Raw genomic sequence first — 22,101 nt, 5'->3', positions numbered from 1 at the left:
GGTAATTACAGGGGGAGCAAGCCATAGAGCATGAAATAACCCACTATAAGTAATAACAAAACATCTTAAGGTGAAATTAAACAATAGTCATTTCTCTTTTCTTTCTTTCTTCAACAGAAAATACGATGCTGGCATGCTAATCGCGTGAGACAACTTGGCCCACAGACAGCCACAAAGCACAAAAACAAAACACAAACTCAGAGAAGAAACAAGAATGGTGTTTTCCTGGCGTCTACAAGAAGCGCTTTATTTTTCCTCTAGATTTCTTTTCTAAAAAAACAAAACAAAAACAAAAAAACTGAAACGAACATTGAAAAGAAACAGTGCAAACTTCAGGTGATCATATTTAAGCATGTTCTTTTATTAAGCATAGGATGGGAGGGACAGAAGGACATTTGAGCAGAGTGGAGACACAGGAGAACTGAAACTGTAAATGACGAATGAAGGGAAACCCACCCCAAGAGCATCCTGTGTGTTCTTAAGGAAGAACGCTTCCTTTCTTGCCTGTCAAAGGTATCTAGGGAATGATTTGCAAAATTCGTTTTAATCTCAAAAGAATTTTTTGTACCGCTTTTGGCAAGGGACTCGATGACCAGTCCTTCTGCCACCCAGCAGCTCTGCCTACGCCACTGCACCTCCGAGTGTCACCGCCATCCCGGCCGGCTGGGACAAGGTTCTGAGATTTCTCTCCCCAGTCGTTGCCGGCTCAGACTTGGTCAGGATGAATGAAACAATTACCTCCTGGATCAATGCTGCAAGGATGGAGGAGAATTGCTTTTTCTTCCCTAAATAGGAGAAAGCCAGCCCCTGGCTACAGTGGTGGCCGTGGTGGTAGCTGGGTAGGACAAGGGGACACTGAGTTATTCTTAACAGCGAGACAGAGAGAATTGCTTGTGCCTCTACAGGGAGAGAAGGAACCCACGTACCCACCAAGCTTTCGCTTTCAAACAGGCCACCACCAAAAAGCAAAAGGACCTATGCCTAACCCAGCCCCAGAAAAGCGATCCTGTCCCTTTACCCCTGGAATTCCCTGCTTCCCGTTGGTACTTAACATTCTTCACTCTGTTGTGACTGCTCTTGTTTCCTTTACTCTTGCGGATCCGTGTTGGAGGGACACGGAAACCCCCTGGATAATACAGCTGGAAGGGGCCCAGTGCTGGCAGTTGGGCGAGCGCGTGTGCACGCACACGGGGCGGGTGTGTGCGCCCATCCTCGCGAGCCCCCCTAGCTGGACTGGCTGCCAAGTCGCTCTTGGATCAGCCTCTCGCTGAGCGCCCACAGGGCCCGGGCCGTCTCCTCGCTCTGAGCTTCTGGCGAGGGCATGCAGCGGCAGCAGTTGTTGAAATACATCCCTCCCAGACCCTCGAGTTCTGGGGCGGCAGCGCAGTAGACAGTGGTGGCAGCTCCCTGTTGCTGGAAATCAAAGAAGAAAGACAAAAAAAAAAAAAAAAAAATTAAGAAAAGGGGTGAGGAAATGTCATGGTGACTGGCTGGGAATTAGCAAGCCTCCCCCACCTGGTTCAGTTGCGGCTGAATCTTGGCGTGGCAAAGGGGACTGAACTCGAAGCATACGACTGTAAAACGTAGGACGCGACCATCCTGGAAAAATGAGTCCATAAACTCTGCTTGTAAAGCGGGTGTGACTTTTGACACCCCGTCTAGGAAAAGGCTTCGAAAATAAATACACCTGTCAATAAATCACGGCAGGCGCCTCTTCCTCGCGAAGAGAAAAAGATGATCTCCTTCTGAACGCACGAGCAAATTCATGCAACCCCTGGACTTCTTCTCGTGGAATGTAATTTGACACCAAGATGTTTATAGAACCTTCTGTCTGAACTGAACCAACCACTCTCAATTATGGTCCATCAGGTAGAAAATCCAAGTGGGGCTGGGGCCAGACCTTTCCTTTATTCTTTGCCCCTGTGCTGCTAGGGGAAGGGTTTGCGATGCTGTGTCAAAACGTTTAAAACACACACACATATAAGCATACCCGCCGCCAAAGCTACACACCTCCCGTAGACACGTCACACCTTGATTCATTCATCTAGATCCTGTGAAAACCTTTTTCTAAATGTCAAAGTTGCCCGTTTACAATGAGACTGTGGCTTAAGGGGTCCATTTCTTCCCAGCCCACTTGAAAATGCAAGTTGCAAGGGCTGTCATGGATCACTCCGGTCTCAGCTTTTGAGGAACACTCGGGGCTGTGGCTAGGGATGTGTGCGCTGATGGGGCATCATATCATCCGGACTGACAGAGTACTGTCAGGGACGCTGTAAAGAGGGCAAGAAATCACTTTGCTTTGCAAGCCATAATTAAAAATAATAGGCTGCTGTTCATAGGGAGACACGGTAGGCGCGGCTCTAATTTAAAACCAATACAGTTTATCTGGCATCTTATGATTATTTATGTGCATCACAGCCCTTGCTGCACCAACTAATTATCAGCTGATCGGGAGAGGACCGAGAGAGGGAACTGACTATAAGGTGGCTATTAGGAAAACATTAAGGACCTTTGGTGGTGGGGGAAATGGGTTTTCATCCCCACCCAAAGCTGACCGTGTTGCTACCCCTACAGGGTTTAAGTTGTGCCCAAGCAGAGTGTTTGATGGAGAAGAATCTCCCCCAGGGGTTGGCTTGCACTCTCAAGTCTTTGGGAGCCACGGCCATTCTGAGAACCAGGGTCCCAAGCTGTTACGATTTGAGGAAAGTGCTACAAAGCGGATGGGTTTTTGGCGGTGGTGGTGGTTTTGGCTTCGGTGTCAGGGTCTGCAGTCACACTGGAGCTGGTCTCAGAACCGAGTGGTCGAGTGCGGTCAAGTGAGTGGTTGTGGGAGGGGCACAGACCGTGAGTGAGACAGAGACGTGGGTTTTGATAATAACTCTCTGCTCGACGATCTCGGACAAGTCCTGAGAGTCCAGAATTTGAACAACTGACATGACTTGAACTTAATTATGTAGAAACTGCTTAGTTACCGTGCCAACCCCTGTACCATTTCCATGCCCACTCCAAATAGCCAGTTGTTACCTTGGATTCAGCTGTTTCTTTTCCAATTGATTTGTGTGGCTCAAGTCTAATGGAAATAAGTTCATGTCATCCAAATTTCCTTTCACTAAATTATTATTCCTAATAACCCTGAGCTTAGCACCTGGCACATTTATCCAAACAATTTTGCATGGTTTATCTGACTCCTCTGCATCCCATGTGGGGAAAAGGGAAGCAAAAGTACCTCTTAAGACAAATCAGAGAATTGAGATGCTCACCTAGCTAACTCAAGCCAAACAGCATCTTGGCCTGGGTTCTTAGCAGAGTTCAGGTGGGGATGATGTTTTGCAAATATTTCTAGAGATCTGTCAGAGCTTTCCATTTCGCTTTGCAGCTGCCAAAACCACCAAAGAGGTCAGTCAGGTGACTTGCCGTCAGCTCCCAAGTGGTGAGAATCCCGCCAGCTCAAACCAAATACAGACCCCGCTTCCCCCAGTGCCAGAGGGGTTATAATATCGGCGTTCATGCATCATGACAGACCAGCCTTTCATGATTCTGCTAATCCTGAGAAAGGACCAAAGGAGGCCGCTTGGGAAAGCAAAAAGCGAATTCTTCCCAACCCAATGTAATATTTTGCCACCATGACCTTCTAAGATGATGTCATGTTGCACTCTTGCGTTGTTGGAATGGTATTTTTGCGAAGAAGTTCTGCAGTCGCATTGATTCAGAATCGAGATGGTGAGGGAGCTGGGGGCATGCATTTTCCCTCCCCGGGATCTGAAAGCCATTGCAACTGGCCTCATTTCATGGAAACCTACATTTGGTGACCATCCTGAAAACCATACGTTCTAGGAAAGTCCATTTTTTTTTTTTTTAATCAAGAGCTGGCTTGGATTCCTTTGCCACTAGGCTTGGGGTGATACACAATCCAAACTCCATCACAAGGGGCTCTGGCTTTGTAGAAGAACACAGTTGGGGATGGGGAAGCACCTGAAAGCAAAGACCACCTTCTCCACTCCAAAGATCCATTGAGTACATACAGTAAACTCTCTCTCTTGGATGCATGCTTGGTACTAACTTTCCTTTCCTCCCTTGCTGGACAATTAAGCAGTGACAATATCTTGTTGGTCCCATGCCGACTACCCTTTTGGCTTCTTGGGGAATTCTTTTCAGCAGTACCAGTGGCAACCTCTGAGTGACATCTTTATGTGATCAGATGTGACAACAATTTAATAACCAGTTCTTATTTGTGGCTCATCAGCTTTTTGGTCTGCATATCATCAAAATGAGACTGAGCCACATTAGTGAAATCTCATTAGTAAACAAGCCAGTACTGCTGATACAAGAGAAAGCCTTTTTAAACTGATAAAAAAAAAAATTTTTTTAAGAGCACTTTAATCACCATCAGGTGACTTCCAGGCCACTTTTTGGGGCATCAGTACATAATTCAGAAAAGATGAAAGAGCCATATAAAGAAAATCATGTTAACAGCTCTGTTGTAAAGTATCTGAAGCAATCACTTGCCAGTCATCACTGTTGCTTCCTGATCCATTGTGATAAAATAATAATACCTTGACATATAAACACCAGCTGGAGCTATGGTGTTCCCTCAAACAATTTTTTAGAACAATTTGTCAGGAGCCTGTAGGTTGCACGCAGTTGCTAATCGTGGGAACTGGGGAGAGATGTCTTTATCCCATAGCAACGGCAATGAGTTAGGGTGTTGACGACACAAGACTGAGAATTTCTGGGAAGCCCCGTAAGAATCTTTAATCATCCCCGAATGCCATTTCCGATCTAGTCAAACATTTGTGAGCTGCCAGAGGAGAACTGTGCCATCAATCTTTATAGTGTATGTAAAATTACCCAGGAATCTTGTTTGGGATTAAGTTAAGAGTATCTTGGTAATAAGGGTTCATCATTCTCTTTCAGAAATAGTTTGTCAGATTTGCAGCACGATCTTCAACTGCCGAAAGGTGGGATTTAGAAAGCAGTTGCTGTTTATTTATAGTTGAGGCCCTCAGATCTAAATTACCCACTCTTCCAAAACTCTTTGTTGGGATGAAAATGTTAAGTAGCTGCTTTTCATCCACATTTATTTGATAACTGCTAGTCATCAACTTGTAGCTGTCAGCATGGAATACAAATGAATATTGACTCCTTTAAAGGAAAAGGTACACAGGTTTCTGATAAATAATATATGGTAAAGAAAAAATACACCACATATTGATATGTGTCATGCATTTGTTAGCACTCTAATATAATACTTACATTCTAATAGGGACACACATGTTACACAATTAATGTTTAGTTTTCAGGTTTCTCTATTTTTAAATGCATGCTTATTTAAGAGAAAGAATAGATTCCTGTCTTAAAGTAGATTTAACTATGAGATGTATTAAAAAATAGACACAACATCATGGCATATCTATATATTCAATGATTGCAAGAGAGTAGTAGACGTTCTAAGATTGCTTTATTACAGGACTGCTTTATTGATACCAGGACATTACACAGCAAATGCTGAATGAATCAATTTGTGCAAAAAGTAGAGCTGTGAAGGGAACACACCGTGGAAGTTAGATTAGGCGTGGAACCCCAAAGGAGAGCAGCCCTTATGGAAGTGGGCAGTGATTATGGGACTCAATTCCCGGGACAAAGAAATGATCTGAAGTGAGTGGGTTTGGCAAAAAGGAAAGACAAGCACCTCTTCACACCCTCTGAGCTTTCACTGTTACTCATGTGTGGTCTGATTGGTAAAGCAAACACTTCCCAAATGCAAAAGCAGCCACCTTTCTCCAGTAGCCCTGTGAATACGCCACCTGGAGTGGAAAAATCGGGGCGATGGACACCCATGTCACGTGTGGAATGATGGCTGTCTCCACGCCTTTTCTGTCTGTCCCTGTCTCCCAATAACCCCCGAGAGAGTTGGTAAGCTCTCTACCAGAAAGGTGCCGTGTGGTGGTCTGGAGTTCATCTCTGGATACCTTGGTGCTTGGGACACAGCCATTCCTCAAAAACAATTACGGTTTCTATCTGTGATTTGCAAGACAGACATGAGCAAGCTGCTCTGAAAGGTGATGTGTTCCCTACTTACTGTCTAAGAACAATCTTCTAAGGGAACACATTTGTACCACATATCCCACGTGTTCATAAGGTATTGCAGCCTATACAGGAATGACGCTCACTCACAGGTCTCCCCGGTCAACATGACCACACCAATAAGTCACCCTCTTCCTCCACTGTGACACCTGTATAATTAAATTATATGATTCAAGTTGGAAGAAGTGCTAATCAATAAACACACCAATTTCCACCAAAATTATGGGAGGTGGTAGAAGAGAACAGAGCTCTCTACTCAAAAGTACCCCGTCCTCCAAACTGTCCTGTCTTCCCAGTGAGTTGTAGCAATTGGAGACTATTCAAGCGGTAACAATGACTGGTACTTATTGAGAGGTTACAATTCACCAGGCACTGCACAGAGAGCTTTATAAGCATTATGTTCTAACCATCACGCAGCTCTACCAGCCAGGGACAATTAGTATTCCCATTTACAGAGAAGCCCACTTAGTATCAGAGATCAAAAGCAACTAGTCCGAAGTCACACAGATAATCACGTAGATTGATCGACTCCAGAATTGATACCAGTTGGTATACGAAACCTTCTTCCCGAACATGCAACACAAATATTGGCACGTTGCCCCTTTTCTCTTCTTGGGCTCAAGTTTCCTTCTGCCTCTTCGCTTCTTCTCAGCCAGGCCACGTCTGGCCATTGAGTGACACCCTGACGTGGTCTAAAATTAAATGTGTGGGCTGTCATGTGTTCACCTGAGAAATGTTAAAAGGAGATTTCTCCATTGTTGATTTAGTCAGTGAGCTAAATCGAAATTATATCCATTTGGATTAACAAAAATGAAGACTCAGCAGCACCTTGGATGATCCAATAGCAAATGACCCTCAATAAAAAGGTCGCCTGATTCAAAATGCCACCTCCAGGTGCCAGATTTGCCCAACTAAGAAACCTCCTCTTTGAAGATGATCGACGTTTTTCAAAGCATGAACATCCAAACCAGTGAAACATAAGCAAACTCCATCCTATAAATCCCTACACATGTAAACAAGTGTGGCCTCTTGTAGAAGCATGTCCGACATGCTCCAGCAGGTCTCCATCCCCCTCCCTCTCCCGCCTCCAATTAATCTCTAACAAATTAATTCTTGCAAATGCCTAACGACGGATCCCTACAAAGACCTTGAACAATATGGGCTTAGATACATGCAAATACTTCCTGTAGGTATTGAAATAAAACTTTCTTTATCAGCCCCTGGGAGTTTTGCTAACGCACAGGGTGTTCTTAACATTTACTCTAGAAGGGAAACACACTCAATTTCTCAAATAGAAAAAGCGAAGATTATCAGGAAAGCCAATATATTTTAGGCTGTAAAAGTGTGGGAGAGTGTCCTGGACACTCCATTTAGATCACATCCCGACTCTGAGCCCTGCGAAACAGAACGTGCCCGCTCTGACAGAAAAGACTGGCACGGCGTGTTCAGATACTACCTTTTGCCACAAGGAAAACAGTTTCTTTGCTAAAAACAGGTTCACGAGTGTGGAAAACCTCGGGCTCCTTTTCAGTTGACTCTCCTGGGACGGGAGATGTGTCATTCCCCAGATGGCAATGGGGACATAATCTATTAATGCAAGGAGGGAGAGTGAAGAAAGGAGGTATGCCAATCCATCACTAGAAATGCAATTGGTACAAGCAGAGGCCACAACCCAAAATGGCAAAGGACATCCTGAGTGAAAGTTTTGAGGGGGGAAGGATGCCCTATGGCTTTCAAACGACAGCCGTACGTTCACAGGCCTCTCTTCAGAGAGAATCTATGAGCTGACCTGGGGCCTTTCCTACTTGCGATTCAGGCATCCCGAATAGTAGGCCCCCAAGCCCAAGTCAGCCTGAAAGGAAATGTCATACAAAGGCCATGCCGTTCTCCGCGACAAAAGACAAGAATTTCTAGCAACATCACTAGGAGTTTTAAGAGGCTGACTTAAAGACTGGAGTGGAATGAGCTGGGAAGTCCACGGGAGTGTTACTGCTTTTCCTCTGAGAAATAGTTGCAGGAACACGCCCAGAGACCAGTAAGTTCAGGATGGAAAGCTGGAAAGAATTCTTTTCGGGCGGAAGAATATATTTGTTTTCCCTAGCCTTAATTTTGGGGAGGACTAGGCAGCCAATCCCAACTACCCAGAGGAGTCCAAAGCCATGTTTGTTCTGGGAAGGCAAGGCATCTTAACCTGGGCTGTCGGCGGGACTGAAGGGCAGAGTGACCTTGGGAGGCTGTCAGGGCCTGTGTTTTCAAGTCGACTGACTTTTCTGAACTTTTCCTTAAAATAAATGAAGCCCTTCCCATGCCTCCTTTGTGTTCCAGAATTCTTGCCATAAACGTTCCAAGGGTTCTGTGACAGATTTATGTCTGGTCTTAAAAGAGTGGAGGCATAATATTTAGAATTATTTTGTTTTTCTGAGACCTGCTGTTATTGTGAGACCCTAGACACACTTCGGTGGGGTGGGAGCTGGGGGAGGGGGGAGTCCTCCTAATGAGAAAAGGGGGAAGGAAGGGCTTAAGTACTATACGTGTGGGTGATTTTATGCAAGTTTGTTCCATCCTTCATTTGTGCCCACCAAAGGTGTTCTAGAACTGATTGGACCTGAGCGATTGTCTTATTAGAAATAAGAGGAAGTATTGTTGACTATGTCTTACATCCATGCAAGAATTCCCCGGCCATTCCTTGCTGATGCCGCCTGGACTACTCACGTTGTTCAAAGTACCGTTTCATTTTGAATGGGGAGTTCTCTTGCTGGGATGAAAAATTGCACTGGGGTATTCATTCTTCCATGGGTTAGTCTGAAATGGCCGACCAGAAGAGCCATAGAAATCTGCCACCGAAATAAACATGTAACCAATAGCATCATCCTTCCACATGGGACAAACGTGATGGCCTGTCACTGAAAGTTTCCAACGGGGCCACCTCGATGCCAGTGCCGAAGGACCGCTGAGTGTTTATAAGAGATATTTAGCTTGTGTTAATTTGAAACATTTTACATTTTCACTCCTTTAACTTCCGTCATAGCTAGCTCTGTATACTGTATATAAATGTATGCCTCTGTATTCGCCACGTACACTGAAATAAACCTTTGCAATTATTGCCAGGCAGAATTAACGGGTTCAGTTCCAATAGAATGGTGCAAAGAGTATCTTCATAGCATAGGTGAAACAAACAGCTTCCCCCTTCCCTCCTTCTGCACAAATGACTTCACCCAGTCTGCCTGCTGCATCAGGTCTTTTAGAAAACCAAGAGCTGACTGTTTTGTGAGCAGGCAGGATTTCAGGGCAAACCTCAAACAGGCTGTTTGTTTAGATTTTAAGGGTGACAGTTCATTTACACCCATGTCCCGTACATATCCTGCAACACGGTACGGAAAAGGCACCGGGGGAAAAGACATAGGGCCTCCGATGGGGCCACATCGTGGTAAGAAATTAACTCTTAACTCCGTCTTCCAGAAACGAATTAAGAGGGATGTACTTTGCAATAATTCAGATCTCACAGGCAGCCCCCGATGTCCAGCCCCACTATTTCAACTCGGGCATGCCTTCGTTAGGTAGGTGCATTTTCATAGAGAGCTCACCGGAATAGATCATTTCTCAGGCTCAAAGACACTGGCCTTGTTAATATTTCATTTAGAACATACTGTGGAGAGTGTCTCATTTATATTACTTCTATAATTAATGGTGATAGCTTAGGCACTGCCTTTACACGGAGAGATCTCTTCACAGTGGTCGATGGGTAATGAGAAACAATAGATATTTCATTCACCAGCAGCGTGTTGCTAGTTAGTAGGAAATGATCGTGTGTGCTGTTGCTTTAATTGCCAGGGTAAATAATTCTGCCTCGGTGTTAGTGAGCATTTTAAAGCACTTGATGCAAATAGACTAGAAACAAAACAAACAAACAAAAAAATTTACCTTGATTATGCAACACCTTAGCATAGGAAGTTACAAAGGTATGTCTTTTTTAAAGATTGCATTCTATCATGCAAATATTATCTAAATATGCATGTGCTGATGACTCATCTACTGTATTTTAGGAAATACAATTAGGCTGCCTTTCTTTTCCTCTATGTAGACTGTAAATAACTGTAGATCTTTCTCTTGTTTCCCTATGTAAATATATGTAAATACTAACAAGCTATGCATGCTAATATTCTAGGCAATTTCAGGTACTTTTATAATCCGAAGGCATGTACTTGAACTGGTTTGTTAACAGGGGGGTATTAAAAAAACTCTCTCAAACTCTTTAAAGCTGAATAGAAATTAAAGATTTCTTCCTAGATTGTTGTGGCTTCTTTTGTTTGCCTTCTCCCCCCCTGAATGGAGTGCCCCACCCAGTTTCTCGAACCTTCTCCCAGGGAGGAGATGCTGGGCATACACTGGCCCAGAAACAACACCTGAACTATTTGGCACGGGTTTCTACACACTTCTCTTGGGTTTTCTTTAAAAAAAAAAAAAAAAAAACTAGAATCATAAGGTAGGTTTCTTTGGATTTTTCTAGCAAAAAGAATCTCAAGTGAAAATAATTCCTATTTGTTGTTCTCTTACTATGTGTCTCACATCCCAAAACACTGTTAAAAGGGTCCCGTCATTCCCATTTGAAAGATGCAGAGACAGAGTCACATCAAGACTAAGTAATTGCTTAAAGGGACAAAACTATGAAATGCTGCCAAACCCCCGATTCTTCCCTGTATACAAAGGGTCGGTAAACTTCCACAAAGGGCCAGAGACTAAATAATTTGGGCTCCGTGGGCCATATAATTTCTACCTCAACCACTGAACTCTGCCATTGTTGTGAAAGCCGCCATGGACAGCGTGTGCACAGATGAACGTGGCTTTGTTCCAACAAAACTTTATTCGCAAAAACAGGCAGCGAGATGGATTCTGCTCACGGGCCACAGTTGGCCAATCCCTGCTCTACACACTGTTAAAACTCAGTTGTTGCTCTTTAACAGACTGTTTTCCCTTTCAGAGTGTTTGTGTGTTTGATAGACCGGGGAAATAATCTGATCAATTGAAAATTCCCCATCTCTTTCCTGCAAGTAGCACAAAATAATAAGGAGGTGAGCAAAAACGAAATCATCTGAGCTTAGAAATCAAGCTGTCTTCCTCAGACACATTACACTGCCAGGTTTCAATTTACTTATCTTTTGTTTTCATACACAGGGTGGAGGGAAAACGTCCAAAAGACAAAGGTAAACAAACAAACAAAAAAAAATGGAAAAGAAAAGAAAAAAAATGTAACCGAACAATATTCACTCTTCAATGAGAGGAAAGGGGCTATTACCTCGGGTATCTATGGAAACCACGTAGCGCGTAAACTTTTTAATGGTTGGAAAACAGTGTTTGTGTTTGAAGATGTTTTTCCCAAGGATGATGCTTCTGTGTAAATGCATTAATTGACAGTTTCCTTCGGGACTTTTCTATTGAAGTCTCCAAACTTAATTCAATGGCACAAGGGACTCTCTAGAGTCCTTGAAGAATGCTGCAGAGTTAGGTCTTCAGAAAACCGAGCCAACTCGGGCATCACGCACAAATCCAATCCAACTCTCTTGCAAAGCAAGTGAAGAAACAGCCCTCACTCCCTGTAGTTTTCCCTTAAAAAGAAAAACCCTGAGTGTTCACCTGGGGAAGGGGAGAGGCCCTTTCTAACTTCCTGAACAAGAATCAATGTCATCTCTTCATTCCTGGAGGGAACTGAGTAGAGAAAGCAGGAGGTGGCAAGATCCAGGCCTTTGGGCAGACTGGGTGGCAGTGTGGGATGGTAGAAAAAGCCCAGGAGCTGATGCCAGAAATCCTTGAATTGGAGTCCTGCCTTTGCCACCTGGCAGCTCTGTGACGAGCGACTGAACCCCAGTCTCCTCATCTGTGAAGTGGGTGTAATAACATCCAGTTCACGTGGTAGTTGTAAGGATGAGTGATGACATTTGGCCATTTTCTGGGACATAATCAACACTAGTTCAAAGCTGGCTACGGTTCTGTTTATTAACAGCCTAAAGAAGGGAGCATACAAATCAAAACGCCTTGCCTTTCCACCATTCAAGGGACTTAAAAGTAGAGGGGAAATTTCTGCCTTCTAGGCTAGAAATCCTAGGGGCGGCCACCCTTCCCTCCCATCCACCCAGCATCTCTGAGGGCTACGCTGGCTGTGAATCGCACTGTCCTCTGGTGCCCTGGCGACAGTGGCCCAGAACCAAATTCACGGCCATGTCCCTGAGACACTGACATTTGAACAACTGCCACGATCGTTTGTGAAGTGCCCCAAAATTCCAGACATGACCCCAGGCCCTTTACACATATCTCCTCTAAATCTCCAAATACCTCTGTGCAATACTGGGTGGAGAGAGCAGTGTGCAGATGGGGCAAGCAAGTACTGTTAGAAAAAAAGTGCAGTAAAAGTGTAGAATCTAGGTGTTGGGTAGGTGGGTGGTTGCTGCAATCTTCCTTTAAATTTTCCATTTGAAAACTTTTATAATAAAATGTTGGGAAAATACATATATCCCTCCCTATAGAGTATTAGCCTCATTTTACAGATGAGAATATGGAGTCCCAGGAGAGGTTTTGGCTGGCCTAGTGTCCTCCACCTAGTAAGTGGTGGGATCCTTCTGAAATTCAGGTCCACCTGGCTTGAGTGTTCTTCCCACAATGGGTCATATGCATTTCCATTATAGCTCATAGGGTCACTTAACCCCGCCTCTTTTATTCTACTAGTTGAATTTTTGCCTCAAAACATGAAAACTAGTTTTCCTCTATTATTCCCAGTAGGCAGGCAGCCCTTGGGGTCCCCAACCGAGAGACCAGAAATCAACCAACCATAGAGCAAGAGTGGCCAGTGTATGAACAAATGTCAATTTGTAACCATTCGAGCGACGGCTGTCTAATTTGGTGTTTGATTCTGAAATGCTGATGTCCACCAGCACCTTGAGAGAGTCTGTGATTTGGGCCCACAGCTCTCTGCGATGGAGAGGCGGGCAGGCTGCGTGGGAGACAGGCACAGGAAACTGATTAATCAGCCGATGGTCAGAGGCAGAACAGATGCTGTCACAGTCAAGAGGTGATGGCTGCTGGTGTCTGCACCACACTGGGGTGAGAGAGGGTTGGGTGGAAACCGTCCACCCTGGACCATCTTCCCGCACATACTAGCCCATCTGGCTTCAGCAAATTCCAAATTTCAGAAGGTAAAAGGCAATGTCATGGCCGGGCGCGGTGGCTCACGCCTGTAATCCTAGCTTTCTGGGAGGCCGAGGCGGGTGGATTGTTTGAGGTCAGGAGTTCGAGACCAGCCCGGGCAAGAGCGAGACCCCGTCTCTACCAAAAATAGAAAGAAATTAATTGGACAGCTAAAAATATATAGAAAAAATTAGCCGGGCATGGTGGCCCATGCCTGTAGTCCCAGCTACTTGGGAGGCTGAGACAGAAGGATTGCTTGAGCCCAGGAGTTTGAGGTTGCTGTGAGCTAGGCTGACCCACGGCACTCACTCTAGCCCGGGGAAAAGAGTGAGACTCTGTCTCAAAAAAAAAAAAAAGGCAATGTCGTGTCAGTCCCAGCCTGAGAGGTGTGGTTGGCCTCCCAGGAACGCATTCCCAACCACGCCCTGTTTTCCGACTCCAGGTTTGAACTTTCCTCTTGGTCAGAAATTCTCTTCCTGCCCAAACCCGTCTCCACCTTTCCCTGAAAACTCCAGGAGAGACGGATGAAGCCTGCACATCCACCTTGTGGGCCGGCCCTATAGAGACTCGGCTGTCACCTGGCCACAGCACCTGTCCTTTGCCAGATCACCCAGCCCAGGTATCATCTCAGCACAGCAGGCACCTGCCAGCCCTTTGATCATCTCTAGATCTCCCTTCCAGACCATCCTGAGTCCCCCATGTCTTTGTCCCGGGAGAGCGTGAGGCATGACAGCTGCCGTAGGGAGGGTTAGTCCAACCCCAACAGCGAAGTCAAACAGCACTAACGACAGTGCTGATGGCTGCTGGCCCCTGGGGCCCCATTATGTGCCCAGGACCTGCTATTACTTCTGATTCTCCCACCAGCCTCACCTCACCAGGCAGGTGTTATTGCAGAGGGGAGGCAGAGGCTAAAGGAGGTGCAATGAGTCACAGCCATGCAACTGGAAAGTGCCAGAACTGAGGTCCAGACGGAGTTGGCCTCAGTTTAAAGCCCGTATTCTTGTCCATGGCTGGCTGCCTCTGACTCCACACTCCATACGGTCTACACACCCTGGAATCAGGTACACGTTTGAAACGCTGGCCACACTGGACCTGTGAAGGGGATACATGTTCCCTGCTGCGGTCATTTGATCCCGCTGGTGGCCAAGTCCCTCTCCACAGAGCCTCAGGGACCTCCCTGCTCCTTTCGGAGCTCCAGTTCTAGGTCCTCAAATTCCTGGCTTCCAACTTGGTGTCCTCAGGCTGCATGGCATGGTTTCTGCCTCTGCCTGCGATGTTGGACAGTGGCCCAGATGAGGTCCGAGGCCCCTCCCCTGCAGTGTTCCCTCCTGCGAATTGCTCCTCATGCAAGAGAGCTCCTGCAGACCGGCAAGGCTTGGCACTGTGCAGGGGGCTCTCACGACAGACCAACTGCGGTCGGAACTCTCTTGCCCTCACGGTTCAGAGAAATGCTGAACTCACGACAATGGGGTACACCAAGGAACATCTTACTCTGCTTTTTTTTTTCCCCTCCCTCTGGCTGCCACACCTAATAGGATTCATCCTCTCACAAATGCCTGGCTGGTAAAAAGGCAGGCACACAAATACACCTTGCCACCAAGGTGTATCTGTGTCCCCGAATTGTCAAGGTGGCTGAACATCTGTCCCCTACTGGCACACCCTTTGGATTCCTAATTGAATGACTTTACCAGGCAGTCCCCTCAACATATCAATTCTTGCAGGAGCCTGGGTACCTTCCGTGGCACCGTCTAGGAGCCAAGGTGGAGAATTTTTGCTGAATTCTTGCAAGAGCCCTGTGTAGGCGTTAGCATCCCATTTCATTGAGATGGAAACTGAGGCTCAAGCAAGTAAAATGAGCTAATAACAAATAATTCTCGTTTATTGGTTTCTGATTATGTGCCTCCCGCCTGCCACATGCCAGGGGGGATTCCATGTGCCTTTAATGCTTTCTGTAAGGGTCCACCCTGCATGTACCAAATCCTTTTTGAGGAACTGTGTAACCTGTTCTCCCCAACTCAAGGCAGGGCAGCACTGAAGCCCAAAGAGGTGAAGCCTTTTGCCCGGCTCAAACAGCAACTGACAGAGTGAGGAGCTGAACCAAATCCCTGGGCTCCGGACCCCCATTCTTCACCACGATAAATAGGAACCGTGCGCAGCACAAGTGAAGCGGGAGCATCGCACACCTAGAGGTCAAGATCTTGAGTTAGCATTGTGGTAGATCTGCCCACAGCGATAAATCGCTACCATTTTTTGAGGGTCCCGGGCTTGTAGTAAGCGTTTGATGGGTATTCTCATTTATCATATTTCCATCGAATATATGTGGAACCTGAATGAAGTCCAGAAAGGTTAAGCAACATGCCCAAGGTCACACAGCTGCTAAGCAGGGGAGATGGATTTTGAACCTGTGTCATCCGTGCCCTTGACCCCTCTGCTGCCCGGCACCTTGAGCCACAGCAGTCAGACCCTCACAGTGATGTGCGTCACTCATCCAGTGGAAGGGTGGCGCCTCTAGTTAGGTTGCACCACCGAGGGGCATCTCAGACGCTTGGGTGTGATGCTAAAACTACAATGAAGGCCAAGGCTTCAACTGCCCATGAGAAAAATATAAGAGGGGATGACTCTATATGTTGCTTTCTTCAAAACAGGGATCAGGGGGCAGAGGGTGGAGCAACTCCTAAAAGGAGCAAAAAAAAAAAAAAAAAGAGAGGGATTCATTTTTACATAAAGTGAAAAAATTCACTATTTTCTGAAGCTGCTCTTGTTCCCTAGATTTCGGTGAATGACAAACTGATTTAAACTGTTACACAAACAGACACACAAAGGCAGATCCATAACTGCCCCGGATTTCAGTTCTCTTTAATCCCCCAAGGCTGAGACGCGTAACTTGCTGGTAATCGGAAAGCTAGAGCCTCAGATTCGGGACCACAGCATCTCCAGGGTCCGTATATCGACCATTTCCCATCCTGGTGAGATGCTCCGCGTCCTTTTCCCTGGATATTTACATTTTCACCACAATGAGGAGGAAACACTGGGAACACATAAATGAATTGCCAAGCTATATGTTCTGCCTGGCATTATAGAACTGCCTTTCCAAGGCAATCAAAAAGCCCACTTTGCCACCACAACGAACATTTGTGGCAGTGAGGAACGTAATAAGATGGTCTGATAATTAAAATTTACTTTCCCATGAATTGCTTTGCTCTGCTTAAATGATACCTCTTTGAAAAGCAGGGTTGGTGACAGTGGTATATTGGCGAATGTTGAACAACTGGCTCACTGGAGCAATGAGGTTGGGGATGGACCTTCATTTGTAGTGTCTGCCAATTCCCATGGTGTAAATAGTCTCATCGTGACCAATTTCAAGCTATTAACTGAATGCAGAGTTGGCAAGTGATATACACACTCGGTCCTTGGAAGCTGGTGTGTCTTAGCTCCAGCAGTCCACTGGTGATGGCCTACGGACACAGCTGTAGGAATTATTTGAGGAAGATCATAAGACATGATAAAACAGATCAGGACCTCAAGGTCATAAAACCACTGGGGCAAGTCAGGCACATGGGAAGGTGTAAACCCAAACAAGTTTGGGGTCCCTGGGGGACACAATGACACAGATTTGTGAATTTTAAGCATTTTTCAAATTGGTTCCTACAACCTTAAAGCTAATTTCCACTGAGGTGGTCCCCCCTGACTCAAGGTAACATAGTTTCTAACATGCATTGAGTTAATAATGAGTCCTGAACATCATTCTAGAAACCTTGCAACATTGTCTCATTTCATACTGCAACAATTCTGCAAGTTAGATAATAGCCCCATTTTAGAGACGAGGAGACTAAAGTTGGAGGAGTTGGAAGTTGCTCAAGGTTACACAAAGCTCTTGAAATACGGTGCCAGAATTCAAATCCAGACCTGTCCGACTCCAGCGCTCACCAGGGAACTGTGCTCTCTGAGTTCAGCATCCTTGAAAACAGCACATTTCTACAACGAGTGAAATCTATATATTATAACAAATAAATGTATCGCCCACCAAAAAGTCTCTCATTGAGTAAGACAGGGTCTCTAGAACCCTGGGGGGCAGGACGTAGGCTTGAGGGTGAGGACCCGGGGCGGGGGGAGGACAGAACGCAGACTGAGTAGGTGTGGTGCCAGGGACAGGAGAGGATGGGGCTCTCACGGGATTGGACATCTTGGGATTGGGAATTAATTTTCAGGAATGAATGGAGGTTAGGCCTAAACGGACTCAGAATTTACTCCTTTTGCCCAATATCACAAACTTACTGAGCAGAGATAACCCTTGGGTGTCCATGAACTTCCAACATGTAGTTGGAACACAAAGTTCTCTCCGTTCACTTTGTTCACCAACAGGCAACGACACGGAGAAGAGGATGGGGTTTGCTCACGCTGCACTTTTGTAACTTTATGAAAGGTGCCAATCCACGCTTAACAGATGCTGGTGGTGGCGGGGGTGGACGCAGTGGCCGTAGCAGTAGCATCTGCTCGTGCTACTCTCAGCGTGCGTGGTTCTTTCTCATCCTGTAGTTTGGGGAGTACGGTATAGGGGACAAAAAGCATAGACTATTTTTGGGAGCTTCTGGTTAGACATGGTGGATTCAAGTCAAGCATTTTTGTCTGCACTCGCTCCAGAAACTCTGTTAGAAGTATAATACGGGGGGGAAAAAGTGTTTAGCTCAGTGACCAAGAAACATCAACACACATTTTGGAAGATGAGAAGCAGATGGAGAAGTGGTACCTCCTGACTCAGCAGCGCGGTGCTTACCGAAGAGGAAGGCGCCCAGAAATGCGCCGATTCACAGGGCGGAAGCCGGGAACTGAAGGGAGGTGGCGAAGGACGGGGGAAGAGAAGAAAAGGGAAGGTTCTGCGATACCGCGTGGAATGTCGGAGCAGAGATGTCACACGGGGCAGGCGACTTCCTAAATGACAACTCGTGTCACTACAAAACCTCTCCTCAGTTTCACAGCCCATCTGTACGATACACTTGGGCGTGTGCCGATAGACCGTGACCTCACCGACAGGGGTCCCTGGCACCCAACCCAATGCTTGGCACACAGTAGGTGCTTACTGGATATTTTTAAAAGGACGAATGAATGAAGGATCACATTTCCTTTGCGGATCAAAGGAAAAATATATCAATCCGACGCAGCTGCCCATAAACAAAATGACTGGTCGAATTATTTCCTTTCCAAATAATTGTTGGTGTGGTTTTGATGTAGTTGTTCTCCACAAATTATGACTCACGTTGGAACTACACTAATAATGCTTATTATGCGCCAGACACTGATCTAAGCTCTCTCTCTCTCTCTGTACACAATCTTCATAACAACCTTGTGAAATAGCTGTGCTATTGTTTTCCCAGTTTACAGAAAACTGAGACACAGAAGAGGTTAAGCAACCTGCTCAAGTCTACACAATTACCAAGTGGCAGGGCTGGGATTCGAACTCATGTCCTGAGTCTTGGAAGGCCAAGCTGCACAGAAGGCAAGGAGCTGAAAGGATGCTTCTGTAGGTCCTTGGGGCTTTCTCTTCTCCCCGAACTTGGTAAACCGCAATCCTGTCTACCTACTGATTTGGCTTCCTCCGGATTCCACACCCTTAAGAGCAGCTGGGCTTTGCGACCTTCCAGGTACCCTGAATTGCCTTTGCCAAGGGTCCGGGGGGACCTGCTTCCCCTTCTTCAAACCAATAGGGTCCCTAGGTGACCTGCAATAAGGAAAGGTAGGTGGGGTCTCTTTGCAATATTTTTTTGAAGTTGAACGAAAAGCATACTTTACCCACAGAGAGACCACACGGAGTATTAGCTATTAAATCGAATTTGTTGGGTGAACAACACCTCTCACACTATGAGCACCCACTGGAGCAGAGAGCAGAGGGTGGCTCTGTGAAGGCGAGGCCCAGCCGCACTGCCCAGTGGCAAAGCTCTTTTTTATTCAGTATGTTCTCGATTCACGTTTTAGCAAGAAACAAAGAGTGAAACCCTGGCAGAAATAAGGCTGCAGTCGCCGGCATCTGGGGACACGTCCTACTGAGGTCTCCTCTGTTCCAGGCTCAATGCTGACAGCTCCAGCAAGCCTCGGAGGTGCTTACTATTACCCTCATATTACGGGGCCCCCGGGGGTAAGCAAGTGGTGTGCACGAGTAACAGACTTGGAGGTGAACGTTGGTCTATCTAGCTCCCGAGCCTGCGCTTTCTACTCTGAGTTCTGGGATTCCCACAGAAAGTACTAGAAAGAGAATGCAGGATAATGGGAACAGAAAGCATTCACCTTGACCCTGGGGTCAGAGAGGCCAAAGACAGCAGAAAATTGGCAACTTTTTGGTGGTTCACAGCCACGAAGACCAACTTCCTCCAGTGCTGATGAGCCAAAGTGCAGTAGCAGAAAGGTGTGGGGGGACAAGGAGTAAAAGGAGGCCGTACTTTCATTCACCATCTGCCCCATCGCTGTGACAGTAGCGATCAGTCCTTAACCTCGGTCCTGGAGCCACATGAGGAAATTGGAGCTCAGAGAGGTTAAGCAATTTTCCCAAGGACACACAGCTAGTAAATGGCAGAATTAGGGTTCACATGTGAAAAGGGATGGATGGGCTCCGAAGTTTATGTTTCTTCGCACCATACTGTTCCTCTTAAAGAATAAGCAAAGGGGGTGGACCCCACAGGAAATAAGAAATGAGAGGGAAAAAAATAAATAAAATAAATGTGCGAGGAAGGCTACCCTGGTTAAGCAAAGGGCCACACTGGTCAGCTTCTGAATGCTTTGCCACTTCAAGAGAAATCTTTCCACGCTACACCTTCCCTTCACCAACAGAGACCTCACCAGGTACAACTTCACATCTCGCTCAGCTGTCAAATCATTTCTTGTACTAAAGAGATGAGGCCAAAATGTCCAACGGGCAGTAAGCTCCTTGAAAATGAGATTTGATTCACACGCGTCCCCCGAGCATTTAGCACCAGGCTTGGCCTGCAGGGGTGCTCCGTACCCATGTGATGGATGGATGGATGGATGGTTGGATGAATGAATGAATGAATGAAGGAGTAACTGCACAAGATAATCGAACAGCTGTTTGGGGCACCTTCTGCCCCATTTCACGCCAGAGGGAGGCATGTTGTGGAAATGACTCACCAGTGGTTACCCAGACTTTGAAAATACCCACATTCCTTACGAGAGCTGGCAGGAACAACTTCGGTCCTGAGAGCAGAGCTCCCTGCCCACCTAATATTACACGAGGTGTTGACTACATTATCTGGAAATACCCTATGACTAATTCCCCATCCCTTATCTTGAGGAGAAGAAAATTGTCTCCAGCGTGAATGCCCCAGATTCCTGGTCAGTTTATGTAAGACACTTCAAGTGATTGCGGTATTTTAAGCCATTTTTAGCTTAAATCACCTGATGTGTAGTGAGCCCGGAAGACCTGATCTCTGGCTCCCTCAAACTCCCTGTTTCTCCACTAATTTTATTTAAACTGCTTACTGCACCCTAAGTACTTCTCCACTGAAGAACGGGCTGATAAGTACACATCCCCCGGACGGTTTGATTTTTTAAATAGATGTTTATTTAGTGGGTTTTGCAGCGGCATCTCCCTGGGCCCCAGGCTCCGCTCCTTTTGGGTGATCGCAGGTCGGGGTTGGGTGGTATTTATTCTTTGTCATGACCTATTTGGTGCCTCTGTAGTTTGAAAACTTTTCTCTCTGGTCCAAACAGGATTTGATAGAAACTTCCTCCAAATTGTGTCTTAAATGATCCTTGGTGATTGAGCAAGAAATCAGCTTCCTTCCCTAAGACCTTTGACCAGTTGGAAGTAAAAACTGGGCTTTTATAAAGTAGCTGGAGAGGAAAAGAGAGCCTGTTCTGAAAAGCAGCTGTAGTTACTTTGAAATAAACAAAACCTACGGAAAAAGCAAAAATCAGGGTGTTGGACAGACTAACCACAATCTATGTCCTGATTTCTACTTATAATCCCAGTGGCCTTTCCCTCCCATGAACAGAAGTCACTTTTATTTTTTTGCTCACTTTCCCAGCACCTTATTATAGATGTGTTGCCTTTGATGTGCGATTTTACTTGAACATACGGAAAAACAAGAGATTTAGCCATAATTCGCAAAATTTAGGTAACACAACTAGTTACTCTTCTAACTCAAGAGTCCTCAAACTTTCTCATAAAGGAGCAGATGGTAAATATTTTAGACTTTGCATGTTATATGGTTACAAAAACTCAACCTTGCTGTTGTAGTGCAAAAGCAGCCATAGACAATATGTAAAAAAAAAAAAAAAAATGCACATGGCTGTGTGCCAATAAAACTTTATTTACAAAAACAGACATCTGGCAGGATGTGGCCCATAGACTATAGTTTGCAGGTACCTCTTCTACCTAATACCAACTACTGAATCATCTAAGTAACACCAACTGGTTCATCTTTTTAAATGATTTTGCTCTCTTAACAAAATGGTATTGACATTTGACTGAACTTCCGTGCCGGTTTGATCCAAGTTGGAAACCTGGTAAGAATTTCCCTGGAGCCGCTGGGGGTGAGGCCTCTGTCTTTGGGCCTCTCTGTACAAGCAGGGGCCCCTGTTGTGGGTCTGGATGTGCACACACACGTCAATAAGTCCTGTGGTCTTTGGAATTCATTTCCAGACCTTAGGCAGGGATCCATGCCTAATGGCTCCACATTAATTCTTGTGAATCTCTGCCATAGGAAAAAAAACTTGTGATGAAAACATTTCCACGGGAAGATAAATAATGAAGAAATCGAATGTTTTCAAATGAACATCTTTCTCTCCTTTCCCCACCCCACATCAGCTCTGTTTCCTAAAACTAGGTAGAAT

General features: G+C 45.8%; 1 protein-coding gene across 1 annotated transcript in view; it reads right to left on the bottom strand.

The window, feature by feature from the left end:
• Positions 1–342: 342 nt before the first annotated feature.
• Positions 343–22,101, bottom strand: part of WWOX (WW domain containing oxidoreductase) — a 969,168-nt gene continuing 947,409 nt past the window's right edge. The window contains exon 9 of the mRNA XM_012641578.1: positions 343–1,413. Coding sequence (XP_012497032.1) covers positions 1,225–1,413 — 189 coding nt within the window. The 3' untranslated portion in view covers positions 343–1,224. The remainder of the gene's footprint in view (positions 1,414–22,101) is intronic.

This window comes from Propithecus coquereli, unplaced genomic scaffold, assembly GCF_000956105.1.
Source record: "Propithecus coquereli isolate 6110/MARCELLA unplaced genomic scaffold, Pcoq_1.0 Scaffold165, whole genome shotgun sequence".
In the NCBI taxonomy this organism is placed as follows: domain Eukaryota; kingdom Metazoa; phylum Chordata; class Mammalia; order Primates; family Indriidae; genus Propithecus; species Propithecus coquereli.
Note: the sequence above shows the minus strand (reverse complement) of the source record. Positions and strands in the feature narration are given on the sequence as shown.